The sequence below is a fragment of the Falco rusticolus genome, chromosome 3 (genome assembly GCF_015220075.1).
Source record: "Falco rusticolus isolate bFalRus1 chromosome 3, bFalRus1.pri, whole genome shotgun sequence".
Taxonomy (NCBI): Eukaryota; Metazoa; Chordata; class Aves; order Falconiformes; family Falconidae; genus Falco; species Falco rusticolus.
In genome coordinates this window covers 60,923,806-60,940,181 of record NC_051189.1, presented here as the reverse complement: position 1 = coordinate 60,940,181, position 16,376 = coordinate 60,923,806, and the positions used below count along the sequence as shown (strand labels likewise).

The 16,376-nt window shown below is 40.9% G+C and overlaps 1 protein-coding gene across 13 annotated transcripts in view; it reads left to right on the top strand.

Moving 5' to 3' along the window:
• Window positions 1-16,376, top strand: part of PIEZO2 (piezo type mechanosensitive ion channel component 2) — a 315,013-nt gene that overhangs the window by 287,296 nt on the left and 11,341 nt on the right. For 9 of the 13 annotated variants that reach the window (XM_037380196.1, XM_037380199.1, XM_037380202.1 and 6 more), the window contains 11 exons: window positions 1,921-2,088; window positions 4,679-5,071; window positions 6,434-6,692; window positions 7,203-7,385; window positions 7,813-8,065; window positions 8,807-8,939; window positions 9,340-9,487; window positions 9,604-9,818; window positions 11,902-12,060; window positions 13,423-13,570; window positions 16,033-16,221. In XM_037380196.1, the coding sequence (XP_037236093.1) occupies window positions 1,921-2,088; window positions 4,679-5,071; window positions 6,434-6,692; window positions 7,203-7,385; window positions 7,813-8,065; window positions 8,807-8,939; window positions 9,340-9,487; window positions 9,604-9,818; window positions 11,902-12,060; window positions 13,423-13,570; window positions 16,033-16,221 (2,248 nt within the window). The remainder of the gene's footprint in view (window positions 1-1,920; window positions 2,089-4,678; window positions 5,072-6,433; window positions 6,693-7,202; window positions 7,386-7,812; window positions 8,066-8,806; window positions 8,940-9,339; window positions 9,488-9,603; window positions 9,819-11,901; window positions 12,061-13,422; window positions 13,571-16,032; window positions 16,222-16,376) is intronic. The other 4 variants (XM_037380206.1, XM_037380207.1, XM_037380208.1 and 1 more) reach the window with 2 other exon arrangements.

Sequence of the window (16,376 nt, the reverse complement as noted above, 5' to 3'; positions counted from 1 at the left end):
TTCAACACCTTATTAAGAGGTGTTGCTCTTGAAAAGAATAAACTCAGCCCTTGAGATGTAAAATATCATGGATAACATTGTGGCACACAGGCAGAAAGGTAATCTGCAAAACTGGATTGCCTACTTGCTGCCATCTCCTTATATTTTAGCACCAAAGCCTCACAAAACCTGGCTGTTCTCCGCAGGTATATGTGCAAAGGGACACCTCCTCTCTCATGACCCCCTGGCGTCAGTAACTCAGAGCTCCGACTGATTTCCATGCTGCTGAATCAAGCCTCTAGGGTGGACCTCCTGTTCCTAAAGGAAGCAGCATTTGCTGGTTCATCAGAACCCTGTGCCATGCAGACAGCCCTCCAGGTCTTGTCTGGAGGATGCTTGTGTGCCTTTGCACACACATTGAAATAATGAAGTGGCTTTTAAAGGGTCTTGGCCAAATGAACTGGCAGGACAGAGGTGCCCCTGCCATTAATACTGTTTAAGGAAAGTATTTCACAATACCTTTGGTATCTTGGTAATACTTTTCTTCTATTCAAAGACCGAAGTGTGCTTTTAGCCTCACCCCATTCTGTCAGAGGCGATCAGTGAGTGCAGGCCTAAGAATAACTGCTTCCTTGCTCCATGTATTTCACTGTTTTCCTCCTCAATTTTCTTAAGGCAATAATTGCAAACTGTCCCTTCATGCCACCAGGGTTTTTTCCTCACTTCAAGCTAGCAAGACCAAAGTAACACAGAAAACGCCATTGCCCTTCCCTTCTGACCTCTTTCCCAATTCTTTGTGCCCCTGGACAAACATAATGCTTCTCAAGGAAGCAAATCCCCTGTTGCCACTGCTCAGGTGTAACACAGATGGACTCAAAGAAGAAAAGTAGGGTGTGAATCCTGCATTTTGGGTCCTTTCTTCTCTCATTCTATCTGAAAGACTCAGACAGGTCATTGCATGTGTTAAAACACCAGTTACCTCAAATTATTTCATAGACATCTGTGTTTTCGAAAGATTTTTACAGGAGAAATAATTTTTACCTACCATATGTCATTAATGTATTTGCTTCTTTCCTGTTACTGTTATATGCTTGTATTTAATTATGTACATCCTTTCTCATAACTCGTCCAGTTCTTCTCTCCAGTAACACAGAAATGCTCAATGTATGGTGTATGTCTCTGGTGCCCTGTTGTATTGATAAGTGAAAGGAGATAAGGGTTTATTATATCTGTTCTTTCAAGAGATGCGTGTTACCAATTTTGAAATAGTTTAAAGCTGTGATTGAAATAAATGAAATCTTCTGGAAATAATAATCAGGATTTACTACTAAATATCAAAATAAAAGCCATCCCATGCAGAGCAGGTTATATTTAGCATGCATCTACTGGCTAAGTAACTTACCCTATTTGGCTCTTTGGTTTGGAAAGAGGATTAGCCAATGTCTGACAGCTATTTTTCTATTTGTGGAATATAAGCTTATTCAGTTTTAAGAGCTCTTTTAGGAAATTGGCTTGTACCTGTGTAAAAATTCAGCACAGTATATCATTAATAAAATAGAATTAGTCCAGAGGAGGTCACTTCCCAAAACATTTCTGTGGAATTTGGAAACTTAGGGGGGAGCAAAGAAAATGAAACCTCCTCACGTATGTAAGTTGGTGCTCCTGGAAAGCGTGTAGAGCATTGTGTTGATTTCATATCACTTTAAGTAGTAAAAAGGTGGGGTTTAGCCTTCTATAGCCCCTATATGAATACGACCATGAGAAATCTGTGCATAGCAATGTATTTACATGGTGACTCTGAATAAATCCTTATCTTCTCTCTGAACGTTTTCTCTCTGTGTCAGTGTTTTGCTGCATGGCAAGCATATTTGTTTACTGAACCATGTGTATAGTAATATCATTTGTATTTAACACTGTCTTTATAACTGTTTGCGCTGCTAGCTGCTACACTGAAGCAACCATGCTGTTCTCAAGGCAGTCAACCCTTGATGATTTAGATGGACCAGACACTGTTCCTAAAACAAGTGAGCGCGCTCGACCTAGGCTTCGTAAAATGCAGAGCATGGATATGTCCTCCTCATCAGCTGACAGTGGCAGTATAGTGTCAAGGTGCTTAACTCATGCATGCTTTGTTCACTCATTTACCCATACCATTATACTTACTGCAGTGTACATAAATTTGCATTTGCAGATACGTGGTGTACAGAGTGGTTTGCATGGTTAATGGAAGCTTTACTCCCTTCTGTGTTGTGGCACAATTCTGAGGTTCAAAGTCAGGGTCATAATGTAGGACTCACTTGCTGTTTCACTTGTTACTCTGGTTTTTGTTTTGGTTTGTTTTTCATCCTTAATTCATATATTTTTAAAAGTTCTTCCGTTACATTATGCTGGCTGTCTAAAACCAGGCTAAAGTCTGTGTTTATTCAGTTAGAAAAGAGTCTGATTTTCTGAGTTATCAAGCTGATGGTTGTTCATATTAGAATCGGAAGCTGGAAGTGAAGTTTCTCAGCTAATCAGTTATCCTAAATATGGACTTCAATGTCTAATTTTAGAAACTAAGATAGGCAGTTGGCCTTGTTCTTTCAGTTTTTAGTTTCCCCTGTATAGGAAAGATTGCTGAATATGTTTTCATTACTTTACCATTGATTTACAGTCTGTGAGGTGTTAGAATTAAAAAAAGGGGAAACAGCTATGAAAAGATAAAGAATAATATCAATATCCAGTGCAAGAGAGAACTATTCAGACCCATTTGCTCACTTTTTAGCAGGTAACACCCAGAGTTTTATATGACATTGGGAAACAGTGTATCAACTAGTGTTATAAATAAGAAATTTTATGGCATATTAGATCATTCTTTTTCAGCATTTAAAGTGTTTTACAAATTTTTGGTGTTGATTGGTTTTGAAATGATGGGATTTTGTGCTTTTGTGCATTTTAACCAGAATGAGTGCTACCATGACTCATCGAAACACACATCCTAACAATAGAGTAGTGTTACATGTTCTAATTAAAAGTCTGCTAGAAATAAAGTGATCTAAGGTAGCCACAATAAGTTCAGAAGCGATGTAAAAGAAAAAGAGATGGAACTTCATTTTTAGTTTCAGCAGGAGATGGTAGGGCCAGCTGGCTTTGCCAGTGCCAGTTTTCTGTAAAAGGTCATACTTCAGGTGAAAACATGGCCCCATTCATTTCACAGGAGCTATGTGAAACCTGGTTTTATCCCTGTTGAGATACAAGAATATGCAGCCAACAAAAGACTATTGCCTGTTGTCTAACTTATGGAGAAGGACTGGAATGGAGGCTAAAAAGAGGAAGAGTGATGTTTGAGGGGAGAGGTGAAGAAATACTTGTGAAGGATTAAAAGGGTGAAAGCAAAGCCAAGACAATATTTTTCAAATTACGGTGTCCAGATTCCCATCTGGAGTCATCAGGCTGCGTGAATTTACATCAGTTGAGATTGTTGCAGAGCACAGAGCATTAAGAGAGAAAATGCTTATGTAGTGATGCATTCAGCTCTGGGGCCACCATCATAAGGACATGGACCTGTTGTAGACAGTCCAGAAGAGGGCCACAAAGATGACCAGAGGGCCGGAGCACCTCTCGTATGAAGACAGGCTGAGAGAGTTGGGGTTGTTCAGCCTAGAGAAGAGAAGATTCCAGGGAGACCTTGTAGTGACAATCCAGTACCTAAAGGGGACTTACAAGAAAGCTGGAGAAGGACTTCTTACAAGGGCATGTAGCGATAGGACAAGGGAGAATGGCTTTAAACTGAAAGAGAGTAGATTTAGGTTAGATATATGGAAGAAATGCTTTACTTTGAGGGTGGCGAGGCACTGGGCCAGGTTGCCCAGAGAAGCCGTGGATGCCCCATCCCTGGAAGTGTTTAAGGCCAGGCTGGATGGGGCTTTGAGCAACCTGGTCTAGTGGAAGGTGTCCCTGCCCATGGGAGAAGCTAGATGATCTTTAAAGTCCCTTTCAACCCAAACCGTTCTATGATTCTGTGACTGCACGCAAAACTGAGAATAACCAAGGTGAACAAGCAGAGAACTGAACAGAGTGAATAAGAACAATTGAAAAAGAAAATAGGTACATAGAGAAGAAAAGCAGGCAGGTAAGTTAAAATGAAGACTGTATGGAAGAACATAGGGCAATCTAAAGGTAAGCAAGATACCCTGTTCCTGGAACAGTTTTGTAATCTAGATTGTATTTCTCCATGTTAGCAATTTATTTGTTCTTTTATTTGGAATCAGAATTGATGTGTGTGTTAAGCTCATGTTCCAGTTGTATAAAGCATCCATACGGTGGTGGTGAAATGCACCATGTTTAGAAAGAACCCAATGGCTGCCTGTCATTAACCATGGAGCATGCTTTAAGTAGATGTAACAGTAAGTCCTGATTCTGGTCAGAATGTGTTTGAACTACTTTCAGAAAGTTAGTGTAGTTTCTCTTGATGATGATATTAGTTTGCCCTTTGCTGGTGTGAGAGTGAATCACTGTGAGTTCACTGGGACATCGTTTAGGGTAATCTGTGTGAGAGGAGATCACAATGATACATTTTCTACCGGATTTCATGAACTGTGAAGGCCTGGGAATGTGATGGGGTTGCTCAGCTGTCTACGTAAAGGTACAATTAACAAACTTTGCCTGGTGGTGAGCCTGTTAAGCCTCAACTCCCTCTCTCTCCATTCATCCCCAACAGTGAACCTACACAGGTCACCATGCTCTACTCTCGTCAGGGGACAACAGAAACCATTGAGGAGGTAGAAGGGGAGCATGAAGAGGAAGGAGCTCATCCTGCATCAAGGCCGGAGGAAGAGGAGGTGGAAGATTATAGCCTGGGTTCAGAAGGAGCTGCGTATACTCCTGATACAGATGTGCCGTTGTACTCCACCGTGGATAGCAATGCAGAAGCTCCACCTTCCTATAGCAAAGCTGTCAGCTTTGAACACCTTCCCTTTGGCTCCCCAGATGACTCAGCTGGTAAAAGCCTCATGATGGTGAGCCCAGACGACAGTCGGACAGACAAACTTAACGATACGATACTCCCTCCATTGACACACGAGCTAACGGCTAGTGAGCTGCTTCTCAACAAGTAAGGACCTTCAACAGGGAAAAATTCTTGGTCCCAGTCTGTGAAGTTTTGTCATTTACTTTGGGATTTTTGTCTTAGAACTAGCTTACAGTTTCTGATACAGACCTTGTGCTAAGTTTGATTTAAGGGAAGAAGTTAATTCCCTGTGCAGCTGTTCTAATTACAGATTTCTAAAATTATTCAAATAAATGTTGGAAAGAATCTCCACTTCATCCCTAGATACCATCCCTAATTGTTCCAATTAGCATCAGATTTCTGTGCTGCAATTGTCATGGGGTCAAGGGCTTTTCTAAACATCCCTTGTGGAGAGGGCTTCTCTTCTCTAGGCATCTGTGATTTCAAATAAGTTTCCTCCAGGGCTCTCTGGGAAAATGTTTCTACTTTAATTATTTTTGATTACTGTAAAGGAAACTCTGACCTTTGGCAGAGCTTTTCTCTAAGCCAGTAGGAGCTGAGGACTATGCAGAGAGACCACCTAGCTAAGTAGTTTCATAAGGCTTGCTCCTCTTTTCGCCTCTCAGGCACTCTGCTCAGTAGCACAACCAGCACGGAGGTGGGGATGGTGCTCCTGCTCTTCTTCCTCTGCTTTCTGGCCTAACTCAGCTAAGGGAGAGCTTCCTTGAGTGCAAGGATGAAATCTTAAACTGTAGAAATGCCTTTCAGCCTGACTGCTAGAGAGAGAGAGGCTGTGTGGATCTGACTTTGTAGATGCAATGTCTTTTCTTCTGGTTTTCCATAGTCATTTTTGCTTTTTTGTGAGACCCCTTCTCAGGCCAGGGCACTCTTTATGAAAATCAAAGTGAATTGTGAATGTATGTGAAAGTCATGTAATGATTTCTTGCTGCCTTTTGTATTTATTTGAATTAGGTAAAGGGGAGAAGATCGGGCTCATCTAATGCTCAAGGGCAGTTATTACACTCTAATCTTATGTCAGAGGACTATTCATAATGTACATCTCCTGATGGACCTCTGGAGTTTCTCCAAATTCTCATCTCTATTGATAAATCAGATATGAATCCAGACAGGGCCACACCAGCATGGTGTGATTTACATGAGATATATGGGTTTGGCAACTGTAGGAAAGCAGTACTGGTAGAAGTTCTTAGGCCAAGCCAACTCTCTGGATAAATTAAAAACCAGCAGAACAGTGCTTCTAGTTATTTTGCCTGAAATTCTTGTTTTCTGAGCTTAGAATAAGGCTATTTGGTTATAGTAGCAAATCCTATCTTTTTTCCCTTTTTTTTTTTTTTAATTGAACTCCACAGCATGATTTTATAGTTTTTCAAAAGGAAAAATAGTGATTTAAAAAGCAGCTTTTGTGAAATGAATTTTCATTTAATTTATGGTGCTCACTCCTCACAGGATGTTTCATGATGACGAGCTGGAGGAGTCAGAGAAGTTCTATGTTGGTCAGCCTCGAGTCTTGCTTCTTATTTATGCCCTGTACAATACGCTGGTGGCTCGATCAGAAATGGTGTGCTATTTTGTGATCATTCTTAACCACATGATCTCTGCCTCCATGATAACTCTGGTGCTTCCCATCCTTATATTCCTTTGGGCCATGCTATCTGTTCCTCGGCCAAGCAAACGTTTCTGGATGACAGCCATTGTCTACACTGAGGTATGCTACTGTTTTTTTCAACCCCACATCTAACAGAAAAGTTAAGTTGTAAGCTTTGCATGGTTGCTTTTCTGGATTTGATGTCTAGGATCAGGGGCCTTTGGACCTTCATATTAGTATAAGTATTTGCTAAAGTCCTCAGCAACTTCGGTGGTATGAAATGGTCTCATTTATGTTTTTCTTAATTGAAATGAGCAATAGTCTTCCTGGCATGTAAAGCAGTTATCACAAGAACAGAGCATCTGCAAACAGCTACCATGTAATTGCTAATCAAGAGACAATATACACTGCTTGCAGTATCTCAGGTACCACTGAACATCGTCTTCTGGTAAATGTTGATTGACTTTATTACTGAGGAAATGTGAACTGTTATTCCTCTGTAGCAATGAATGTACTTGTTTATCTTCTCATAAAGCTGACAAAGTAGTAATTTCTCCCCTCTTAATGTCATGAGCCTATTATATCTGCCATGCTTATAAAACACCCCAAGTGTGTTGTGTTTCTGAACAGGTGGCCATTGTCATAAAGTACTTCTTCCAGTTTGGCTTCTTTCCTTGGAATAAATATGTGGATTACACAAAAGATAAACCTTACCATCCGCCCAATATTATTGGCATCGAGAAGAAAGAGGGTTATGTGCACTATGATCTTGTTCAGCTCCTTGCTTTATTCTTCCACAGATCCATATTAAAGGTAATCTGAGTTCATGTAATTTTTTATTTTATATTTAATTTTTTGTTTTAATTTTTTAGTCATGCATGTGATATAGGAAAGTCACTCACTTGGATATTACGAAAAATTTCTTCACTGAAAGGGTTGTCAAGCACTGGAACAGGCTGCCCAGGGAAATGGTTGAGTCACCATCCCTGGAGGTATTTAAAAGACAGGTAGATGCAACACTTAGGAACCCAGTTTAGTGGTAGTCTTGGCAGTGTTAGGCTTACAATTGGACTTGATGATCTTAAAGGTCTTTTCCAACCTAGGTGTTTCTATGATTCTGATATCCCAACACGATGAATTTCTCTTCCCCCTTGCGAACACAAGACTGAGCTTAGCAATGCCTGTGATAAATACTGTGACAGAAATACAAGGTTGGAATGCTCTCTTCTTTTTTGACTAGTGTCACGGATTATGGGATGAAGATGAGAAAGGAGACAGCTCCAGCAATAAAGAGGATACTGATGATGAGCTCTCTCTGACAGGAGGCAGGAGAGACTCTTCTGCCTCTTTGAAATCTGTCAATCTTGCAGCATCAGTGGAATCCATCCATGTCCATTTCCCCGAACAGCAGACCGCCATCAGGAGGAAGAGCTCCAGCAGTGTATCACAGCTTTCGCACAGGTCCAGCTTCTCCTCACACAGATCTAAGAGAGGTAAATGTCATGGCATTTCGGGGAGTTGAAGACCAAATGCTCATTTCCCATAGGATCATCCTGCTGAAACCTTATGCCAGTTGCTGCGGAGATCCCAGAGGCTACTGAATGCTGCTGCTCCTCAGTGAGGAAATAGGATACGAACCGAACTATTTTCATGTTTGAACACACTCCAAGCTTTCTTAGAGTTTAAATGGAGAGCCGTACTTTGTGATTCATTATGTTTTTAAAATGACATTATACAAAAGCTGGGAAAGGAATGCTCAGTGTGGCCCAGATCCAGAATTTCTGGTTCAGCATAATCTCCTTCTAGAGGGAATGCAAAGCATATGTTTTTTTCATATCTACATTTGATAATACTTGAAGTGAGAAAAAGTTTTGATTGGGTATATTGAAACAGGTTACCTATCCCATCTCGTAAGGAGTACAGGCTCACTCTAGCCTGAATGTATGTGTAACCAATTGAGATGACTGTCAGATCAATCAAATACTTGCCTTTATCACTAGTCTTCTGTTTTTAGAGTTATTAATCAAGTTTTGATCTGCCAGTGATCAAACCTTTACCTTTGGATGTTTTCAAGATTTTATCGTATTGGAAAAACATAAGAATTCATTTCAAAGCTTCTTTCAAATGTGGGGTTCATATATGGCATGGAAATCTCAAGATTTATTACTTTCTGGGTTTTGTATTTAAACTTTGATTTTGAATTAGTTTCCCTTTCCCTCCCTTTCTTTTTTCAGGAAGTACCAGTACAAGAAACAGCAGTCAGAAAGGAAGCAGTGTGTTAAGCATCAAGCAAAAATCTAGAAAAGAACTTCTTATGGAAAAGTTTCGTGAACAAATGATCAAAGCCAAGGCCTTTACAATTAAAAAGTGAGCAATGTGAGGAGTTGCATGGGTCTGGGGGGAGGTTCCAAACAGTAAAGCAGTAAAACATCATTTTAAAGAGAGCAGGTTCCTACTTCTGTTAATTCAAGGGGACGAATGGGTACGTATACAGTTCATTGTATGTGCATGCTTTCACTCCAAGTCATAAAAAAGCTGAGTACTCTGTGTGGACTTGGTTAGCTGTGTGTATTTCTACTGAACAAACGCTAATACAGTGGTTTAGGAGCAATCAGAACAAGGGACTGGTTTCTGTGGAGCCCTGTGAAGGCTGTCAGAGTAGATCTTAGATATCTTTAGAAACATTAATCATATCACACCCAGCCATTCTTTTCTTCAGTGCAAGTTACAGTGTTGTTAAATCACATTGTGGTCTATGTTGTTTTAGGACCCTCCAGGTGTATGTGCCCATCAGACAGTTTTTCTACAATCTCATTCATCCAGACTACAGTGCAGTGACTGATGTGTATGTGCTGATGTTCCTCGCAGATACAGTGGACTTCATCATCATTGTGTTTGGATTTTGGGCTTTTGGGGTATGTCACAGAGGCATCTATCTGTAAATCCTCAGTAGGATTTACATGTTGTAGATGCTAAGTATCATGTGAGTGTCCTCCCTTCCTCAACCACTCTGTTACATTTTCCTTTTCAGAAACACTCTGCAGCAGCAGATATCACCTCTTCATTATCAGAGGACCAGGTGCCGGAGGCATTTTTGGTGATGGTGCTTATTCAGTTTGGTACCATGGTGGTAGATCGAGCACTGTACCTCAAAAAGACTGTTATGGGAAAGGTCATCTTCCAGGTCATCCTTGTTTTTGGAATACATTTCTGGATGTTCTTTATCTTGCCTGGAGTGACAGAAAGGTATAACCCTTATAATCACACAATATGGGTTGAATACTGATGCTCTACCAAGTTGTTTGTATCTAAATTTGAGGTGGCTATAGCTAAGCTTTGGAATCATGAACAGGTTTCTTCTTGGTCTCATTTCTAAGCAGAATGTTGGAGTGCCTTTCCACAGCAATAACTGTTCCCAACATAAGTTTGAGGAAGAATTAATTATATAAGTATATACAGAAATATTCTCAACTTAGGCTAAAATGCAAGCAGGTGAAAGAGAAGTTGCCTCTAATTGAGTGATTAGAGCCCTCAGCTGAGACAATGTTGGCCTCTGATTCGGTTCTCTACTCCCAAGACTGCTGCACGCTGGTTCAGAAGAGTGAGTAGAAAATGTCTCTCTCAGAGTAATTTATATCACTTTCCTGGAATGTGTGAATGTGGATTTAAATATCGTTAGACTGAGGAGTGTCTAAAACCCATGTCTCTTCTGAAGAGCAGTTCTCCTCCCCTGCTGCTGCCAGATGGCTCTGGAGGTGATGTGGAGGTGGTCACCCACTGTGTGAAATCTTGTATCACGTGCCTGGTCAGGTTCACACTCAAAATCTGACATTGCTCATTGCATGGCTCAAGGCAGTTGTCACCTCAGTCTGCACTGCAGAGGTGTTAAGGTTCACTCTCTAGTGCTTGGATAACTCCTCTCTTAAGATTTAAATTTCCTTGAAGTATTTACCTCGCTCCACTGACTGTACAGGGAAATTGAGTGTGTCACCTGAACACATTACACTTCATTAACAGTCAAGTAATTTTACTGGGAAAAAAAACAAAATAGGTGCATAGTATAAAGACAGATTGGAAGGTCTCATTTCCTCTCACAACCAAATGTTTTCTTTTTCCTCAATGCAGTAGTAATTGTGCCTCAACTTGAGGAAAAAAATGCATTTTTCAAGTGGATCTCCTATCTAATGTGCATTGAGAATTGATAGGAAACTTTTGGCTTGCTTTGGTCACTTGAAAGGCAATAAAACAATTTTGACTTTTTCTGTGCTTTTATGAAATTTATATCAAGTTGTTGATCTCAAATCTGCATCAGAAACCTCCTGTATTCCTTCTAAGTTAGGCTGATTCTTAGAAGCCCCTGAAAATTTCTTAATGAAAACAGTTTTGCAGGAAATAATTGAAAATACTGGATCATGTCCATCACAGGGCATCTCCTGCAGTTCTACCATGCTATTGAACTGCAGTCAGAAGTGGCACATGTTCACCAAGATGGTCAGGGGGATGGAGCACGTGATGTGGGGGGAGGCTGATGGAACAAGGTTAGTTCAGTCTGGAGAAGGGGAAGGGAAGAGCTGTGTTCAGCTACCTAATAAAGAGGGCATTGAGAAGAAGCTAAGCTCTTTTCAGATAGGACAAGAGGCCACAGGGTGGAAAAAAGGGACATTTCAGTTAGGTATGACAAAAAATCTTTTCACCATGATAGTAATCCAACACTGGAGCAGGTTGCCTAGACAGGTTGTGGGGTCTCCATCCTCAGAGATACTCAAAACTCAAAAGGACAGGTCCCTGAACCTGATTCAAGCAGGGGAGGCTGAAAAAGATGATCTTCAGAGGTCACTCCAGCTTAGATTCCTGTATGAGTTCATCACCTTTGAGGTGCCCCCATGAACACAAATAGCCATTAAAACTGTCTAGATTCTGTCCAGATGCCAGCCCTCCAAAAAGCCAAGAGAAGCAGTGTCTCCCCCGGGCTGACAGAGGGATGCGCCGTGGTGGGGTCGGAGGGCAGGCTGGCCTGTGTCAGGCAGCAAGGCACCTTCAGCATCCAAAGCGAGACTGCACTACCCCAGAGACCTCAGTCTTTGGCAAGCTTATTCCCAGTCTCTCTCCTGTCACCCTGAAGCCACAACAGGTGCTGTTTATACACTTTCTCATCCAGTGTCTTTCAAATACTGTTTTAACCCTGCAGTGGATTAAAAAAACCCTGCAAGGGCTTTTCACAGGATCTCAGGAAAGGAAAACTGTTAGGAGCACAAAACATTTCAAGCTAATTTGGTCATACACAGATACAAAACTCATCATTTCCCTTTATCTGTCTTTTCCATTACAGGAAATTTAGCCAGAACACAGTTGCCCAGCTCTGGTATTTTGTGAAATGCGTTTATTTTGGCTTATCAGCATATCAGATACGCTGCGGATATCCAACTCGTGTTCTTGGTAACTTCCTCACCAAAAGTTATAACTATGTCAACCTGTTCTTATTTCAAGGGTAAGTCTAGACCTACTGACCTCCTCCTTTCTTTTTTGATCTGTTATCATGAGATGCTGGGGTTATTCATGACTTCTTTTCACAGGCTGCTGGAAATGAGACAGTAAATTTTGCACAGGACACTCAGTATATGCCATATGTCCCCTGTAGTCCACAAAAAATCAATTTCAGGAATGCAAAATTCAGAAAAATCGGTCTCCTACTCTGCATCTAGAAGCCTGACACAGCAGTCAGCCGTTCAGGCCCATATGGAAGACACTTTTAACACTTCTAAGAAACCACCTCTGTGAACAGAGATAGGGGCCACACATTGTACTAGAAAACAGGTAATGTTATTTGCTCTGCAGTCCTAAAAAGCAGTAAGGCATCAAATCCCAAAGAGATCTTTGGAGCAGGTCTACAAGGTCTACCTCAGCGGGTGAGAGGAAAAAAGTGAAAGACAGTACACATAAGAAATAATAGCCATGCATCAAAAAGTATTTCCTTTGTGTATCTTTTGAGAAGTGCTGCACATTTGAAACTCTCCGGGAGTTAGGAGTAACAGGTAACAAGTAACAGGCACAGCATCACCTCAGAGTGAAAGGTAGTGTTAGTGAGGCATACCCCACCCTTCATTTATGCTGCTACCATGATGTTGTGATTAAGCCAGTTAGAACTATATACATATTTCACAGAAAAAGCTGGAGTAATTTCAGCCTTTTTCCAATATTTGCAGTATGGGCTTGTTGCATTCCACTAGGAAAAGTTACAAAAGAAAGGTTTCTTTGCATGAAATAGTCTTTGTGACCTGGCCAAGCAGAAAAGTGTGGGACTAAAGGGAATGATGTGTTTTGAACAGCTGCTATATGCATGTTGGTTTCCTGTTAGCTCACCTCTTTCTGCTGCTTAACCCTGACTCATAAAGCCCAATTCCATCGGCAGCTGAGGACTGCCCACCTACTGCAAAAAAGCTGTGCACCACTTGGTGTAAGGAGGTATAAAACAAATCCTCACCATCCTGTGGAAAGGATGTTCCTCTGCTCTGCTCACAGGTCAGAGGGATTTGGGGATACAAGAATGTCTCTCTCATACTATTCTGTCAGTGGCTCGATTACAATTACTGGGCATAATGATGCAAAAGTGTGTTCATGGCTCAACAAGGAGATCTAGAGGAACATGAGCTATGGCAAAAGATACCACCCCCAAAACATCAGTACTAGCAGTGCAATCTCAGGATATGATTTTATTTGTGGCTGCAAAATCTCCCATTAAACTGTGTTTTAACATTGACTTAATACTCCCTCTTGTCATATGTATGCTTATTGTGCTTGTTCAATGTGATCCCCCATTTCTGATGAGTTATCTGCTGTGGTCTCCCTTCAGGTTCCGCCTGGTTCCATTTTTGACTGAGCTGAGAGCAGTAATGGACTGGGTTTGGACAGATACCACTCTCAGTCTTTCCAGCTGGATCTGTGTTGAAGATATCTATGCTCATATATTCATCCTGAAGTGTTGGCGCGAGTCAGAAAAAGTAAGGAAGCCCCGTATGAGTGATACAGGCCTCCTCTCCACCATGCAGAAATGAGAAGAAATAATCATGAGTCCCTAAATAATTGGGAAATCAATCATAAAGGCAGTTTGTTAGAAGATACACCTGGCATTTATGTTCAGAAATATTCAGACTGTGGGCTACTTTGTGTTAGTTGGCAGTGAGCAAGTGAAACTTCAAATGGCTTCTCTTTTGTGCCTAGCTGATTTTTCCACCATTAGCGTGAACTTCACAAGCATGCGGCTGCTAGCTGAATTGCATGCCTGAGTTTCAACGCCGGGGTTGAAAGTCCTGGTACTCACACAGGCTTGTTTTGTCTATAACAACTAAATGAGTAACCTGCAGTAGCAGGGAAACTGTAGCTGAAGAGGAAGGTCAGGAGAAGGAAGACCTCATGCCTCCACAGTGTAGGTCCCAGGGACACCTGGTTCATGTAACCGCAGAGGGAACTCTGCTGCCTCCTTTATCTCAGGCGAGTCCCTGCACATCCAGAACTGAACTGCAGGCCAGATAAACCCATTTGTCTGCCTGAAATTTCAGTCTCTTTAAATCATTTAAGCTTCAGTTCAAATTAAACTTGCAAATTCTGGATTCCTTATAACCGCTATAAAGATTGCAACCATATGCTTGCTTATTTTGCCAGTTTGAAAAAGAAATTAAACATTCTTTTAAGAGTGACCCAACCAGTCAGAAATTGTACATCTGCAATGAAATGGCTGTATTTTTAAGTGTTACTGACGTACTACTTTTACTATAATCCTGTCTCTTAATGGCAATTACTTTCCAAGCATGTCACTTAGATTAACTCAGAGCTGAAGTGCACACAAATCTTGCATATAGGCTTTTTCTATATGACTTCCATTTCTGCCATGAATGGGGTGTCATCAGAGGCGTCAGGAGTCAGAGGAGTAATAATCCAGTCCTACTTTGTCCATCTCGCTACACATTTTAACACTACAACAGGATCACTCTGCATGGTATGTAATACAGATCTGACATGGGAAGGTTTCCACGTCTAAGCTAACATGTGTGTGCTGATGCCACGTAGTGAAATAACTACCCATGACTTTATGAGTGTTGCTGAAGGTACTTTGATTCTCTCTGTCTGCCTCTCACATTGAGTAGTGCCTAAGTACTCTGACTGCTAGAGGCTGTCTGAGCTGTTCAGTAACATCTTTAAAGGTGCCTGAACTAATCTCATACAGACAAATAATATACTCCTGCTGATCTTGATAAGATATTTTAATGAAAACAGTATTCTGTAGTGCAAGACAAATTATTTGATACACTGCTTTTGAAAAGTAACTGATTTGTTTTAAATACAGCATTGTATTACAAATTTAATATTCTCCTAGGGCTTTATGGATTCATGTTGTAAAGCAAGAACAATTTCCTGAAAGCCAGATTCCTGGTGTGTGTTTGAGGTGCAGTGCAATACAGTGCCTCTTTATTTGGCACATGCAGTATGCAGTGCATGAAAGACAGGATCCTAAAACGCTGTGCAGAATTAAATCCTATAGAAGTATACACCAAAATAAATTGCAGTAATAGTAAGGCATTTTACAGGATGTAAAGCTATTAAAGCTATTAAAGTATTCAGCTATGAGGCCAATAACAGAGTGGAAGTTAGGGACAAGGCAGAACAGACATGCCCTGTGATCTGCTTTGAAAAGAGAAGGCTAAAAGGAAAGTCACTTTTGGTCTCAGAAGCTGAGAAAGGGGAGGGTGTTACATCAGCAGTGTCAAGACCAGGAACAGCAACAAAACCTTAAACATTTAAATGCAGTTGGCGTGAGATTCACTAGAAACAGATTGGTTCGAGCCTGTGAACAACTCTTAGAAATACTGTTTGTGAGGTGTGAAATGAGTGTGGAGGTAGTGCAATATCAGGCAGTCCTACTGATTGTGCATGGCAGTTGCTGGCAAACCATTTCCCCATACACACTGAAATACAGTTTGCAGCATCTCAAGTTTTATGACAGTAATTCTGTCTTAAGGAGCTTTGAGAGAAAAATTTTTGGAAGGACAAATACAAGTGGGTCATTCCCAATAGCAGTTTTTTGAACCAATTGTTGTATCACGGTTGCTGCTGTTATTTTATGTTTGGTTCCTGTGAGCTCATACTCGCATTCATTCAGACAGAAAATTCAAATTATCTTGCTCAATTTTTTCCCTTCTTTATAGTTGTGAACCATGGAGGTTTACAATATTTTTCACACAAGACACACACTTGACATGGGTTCATTTGGCAGTTTTCTCTCTTACCAGAAATTCAGTGTCTGTGCAGGTTTGGCTAAAAATCTCAAAATAATTGGACTGACACTGGGTAGCAAATTACCACAGAAGATAGGAAGCCCTAAGATCGTTATATATTCACCCATCAAATCATACCAAGCGTACCTCTGATAGAAGAGACATTACCATGTTGCTGTTTGCTTTTGCAGAGATATCCCCAACCAAGAGGCCAGAAGAAAAAGAAAGTTGTGAAGTATGGAATGGGTGGCATGATTATCGTCTTGCTGATTTGTATTGTCTGGTTCCCACTGCTCTTCATGTCTTTAATCAAATCTGTTGCAGGCATCACCAACAAGCCTCTAGATGTATCAATCACAATAACTCTAGGAGGTTATCAGGTAAAAAAGAAGAAAGACTAAAAGCAAACTCTGTTTTTGCACTATTTCCTTGTCCCATTTCTTATTCAGTTCATTGAATTGAACTCTTGCCTTATGCAAGAGAACAGGCAAGCTCCCACAAATGATCCCTTTTGGGTTTAAAACCACTGTTTATC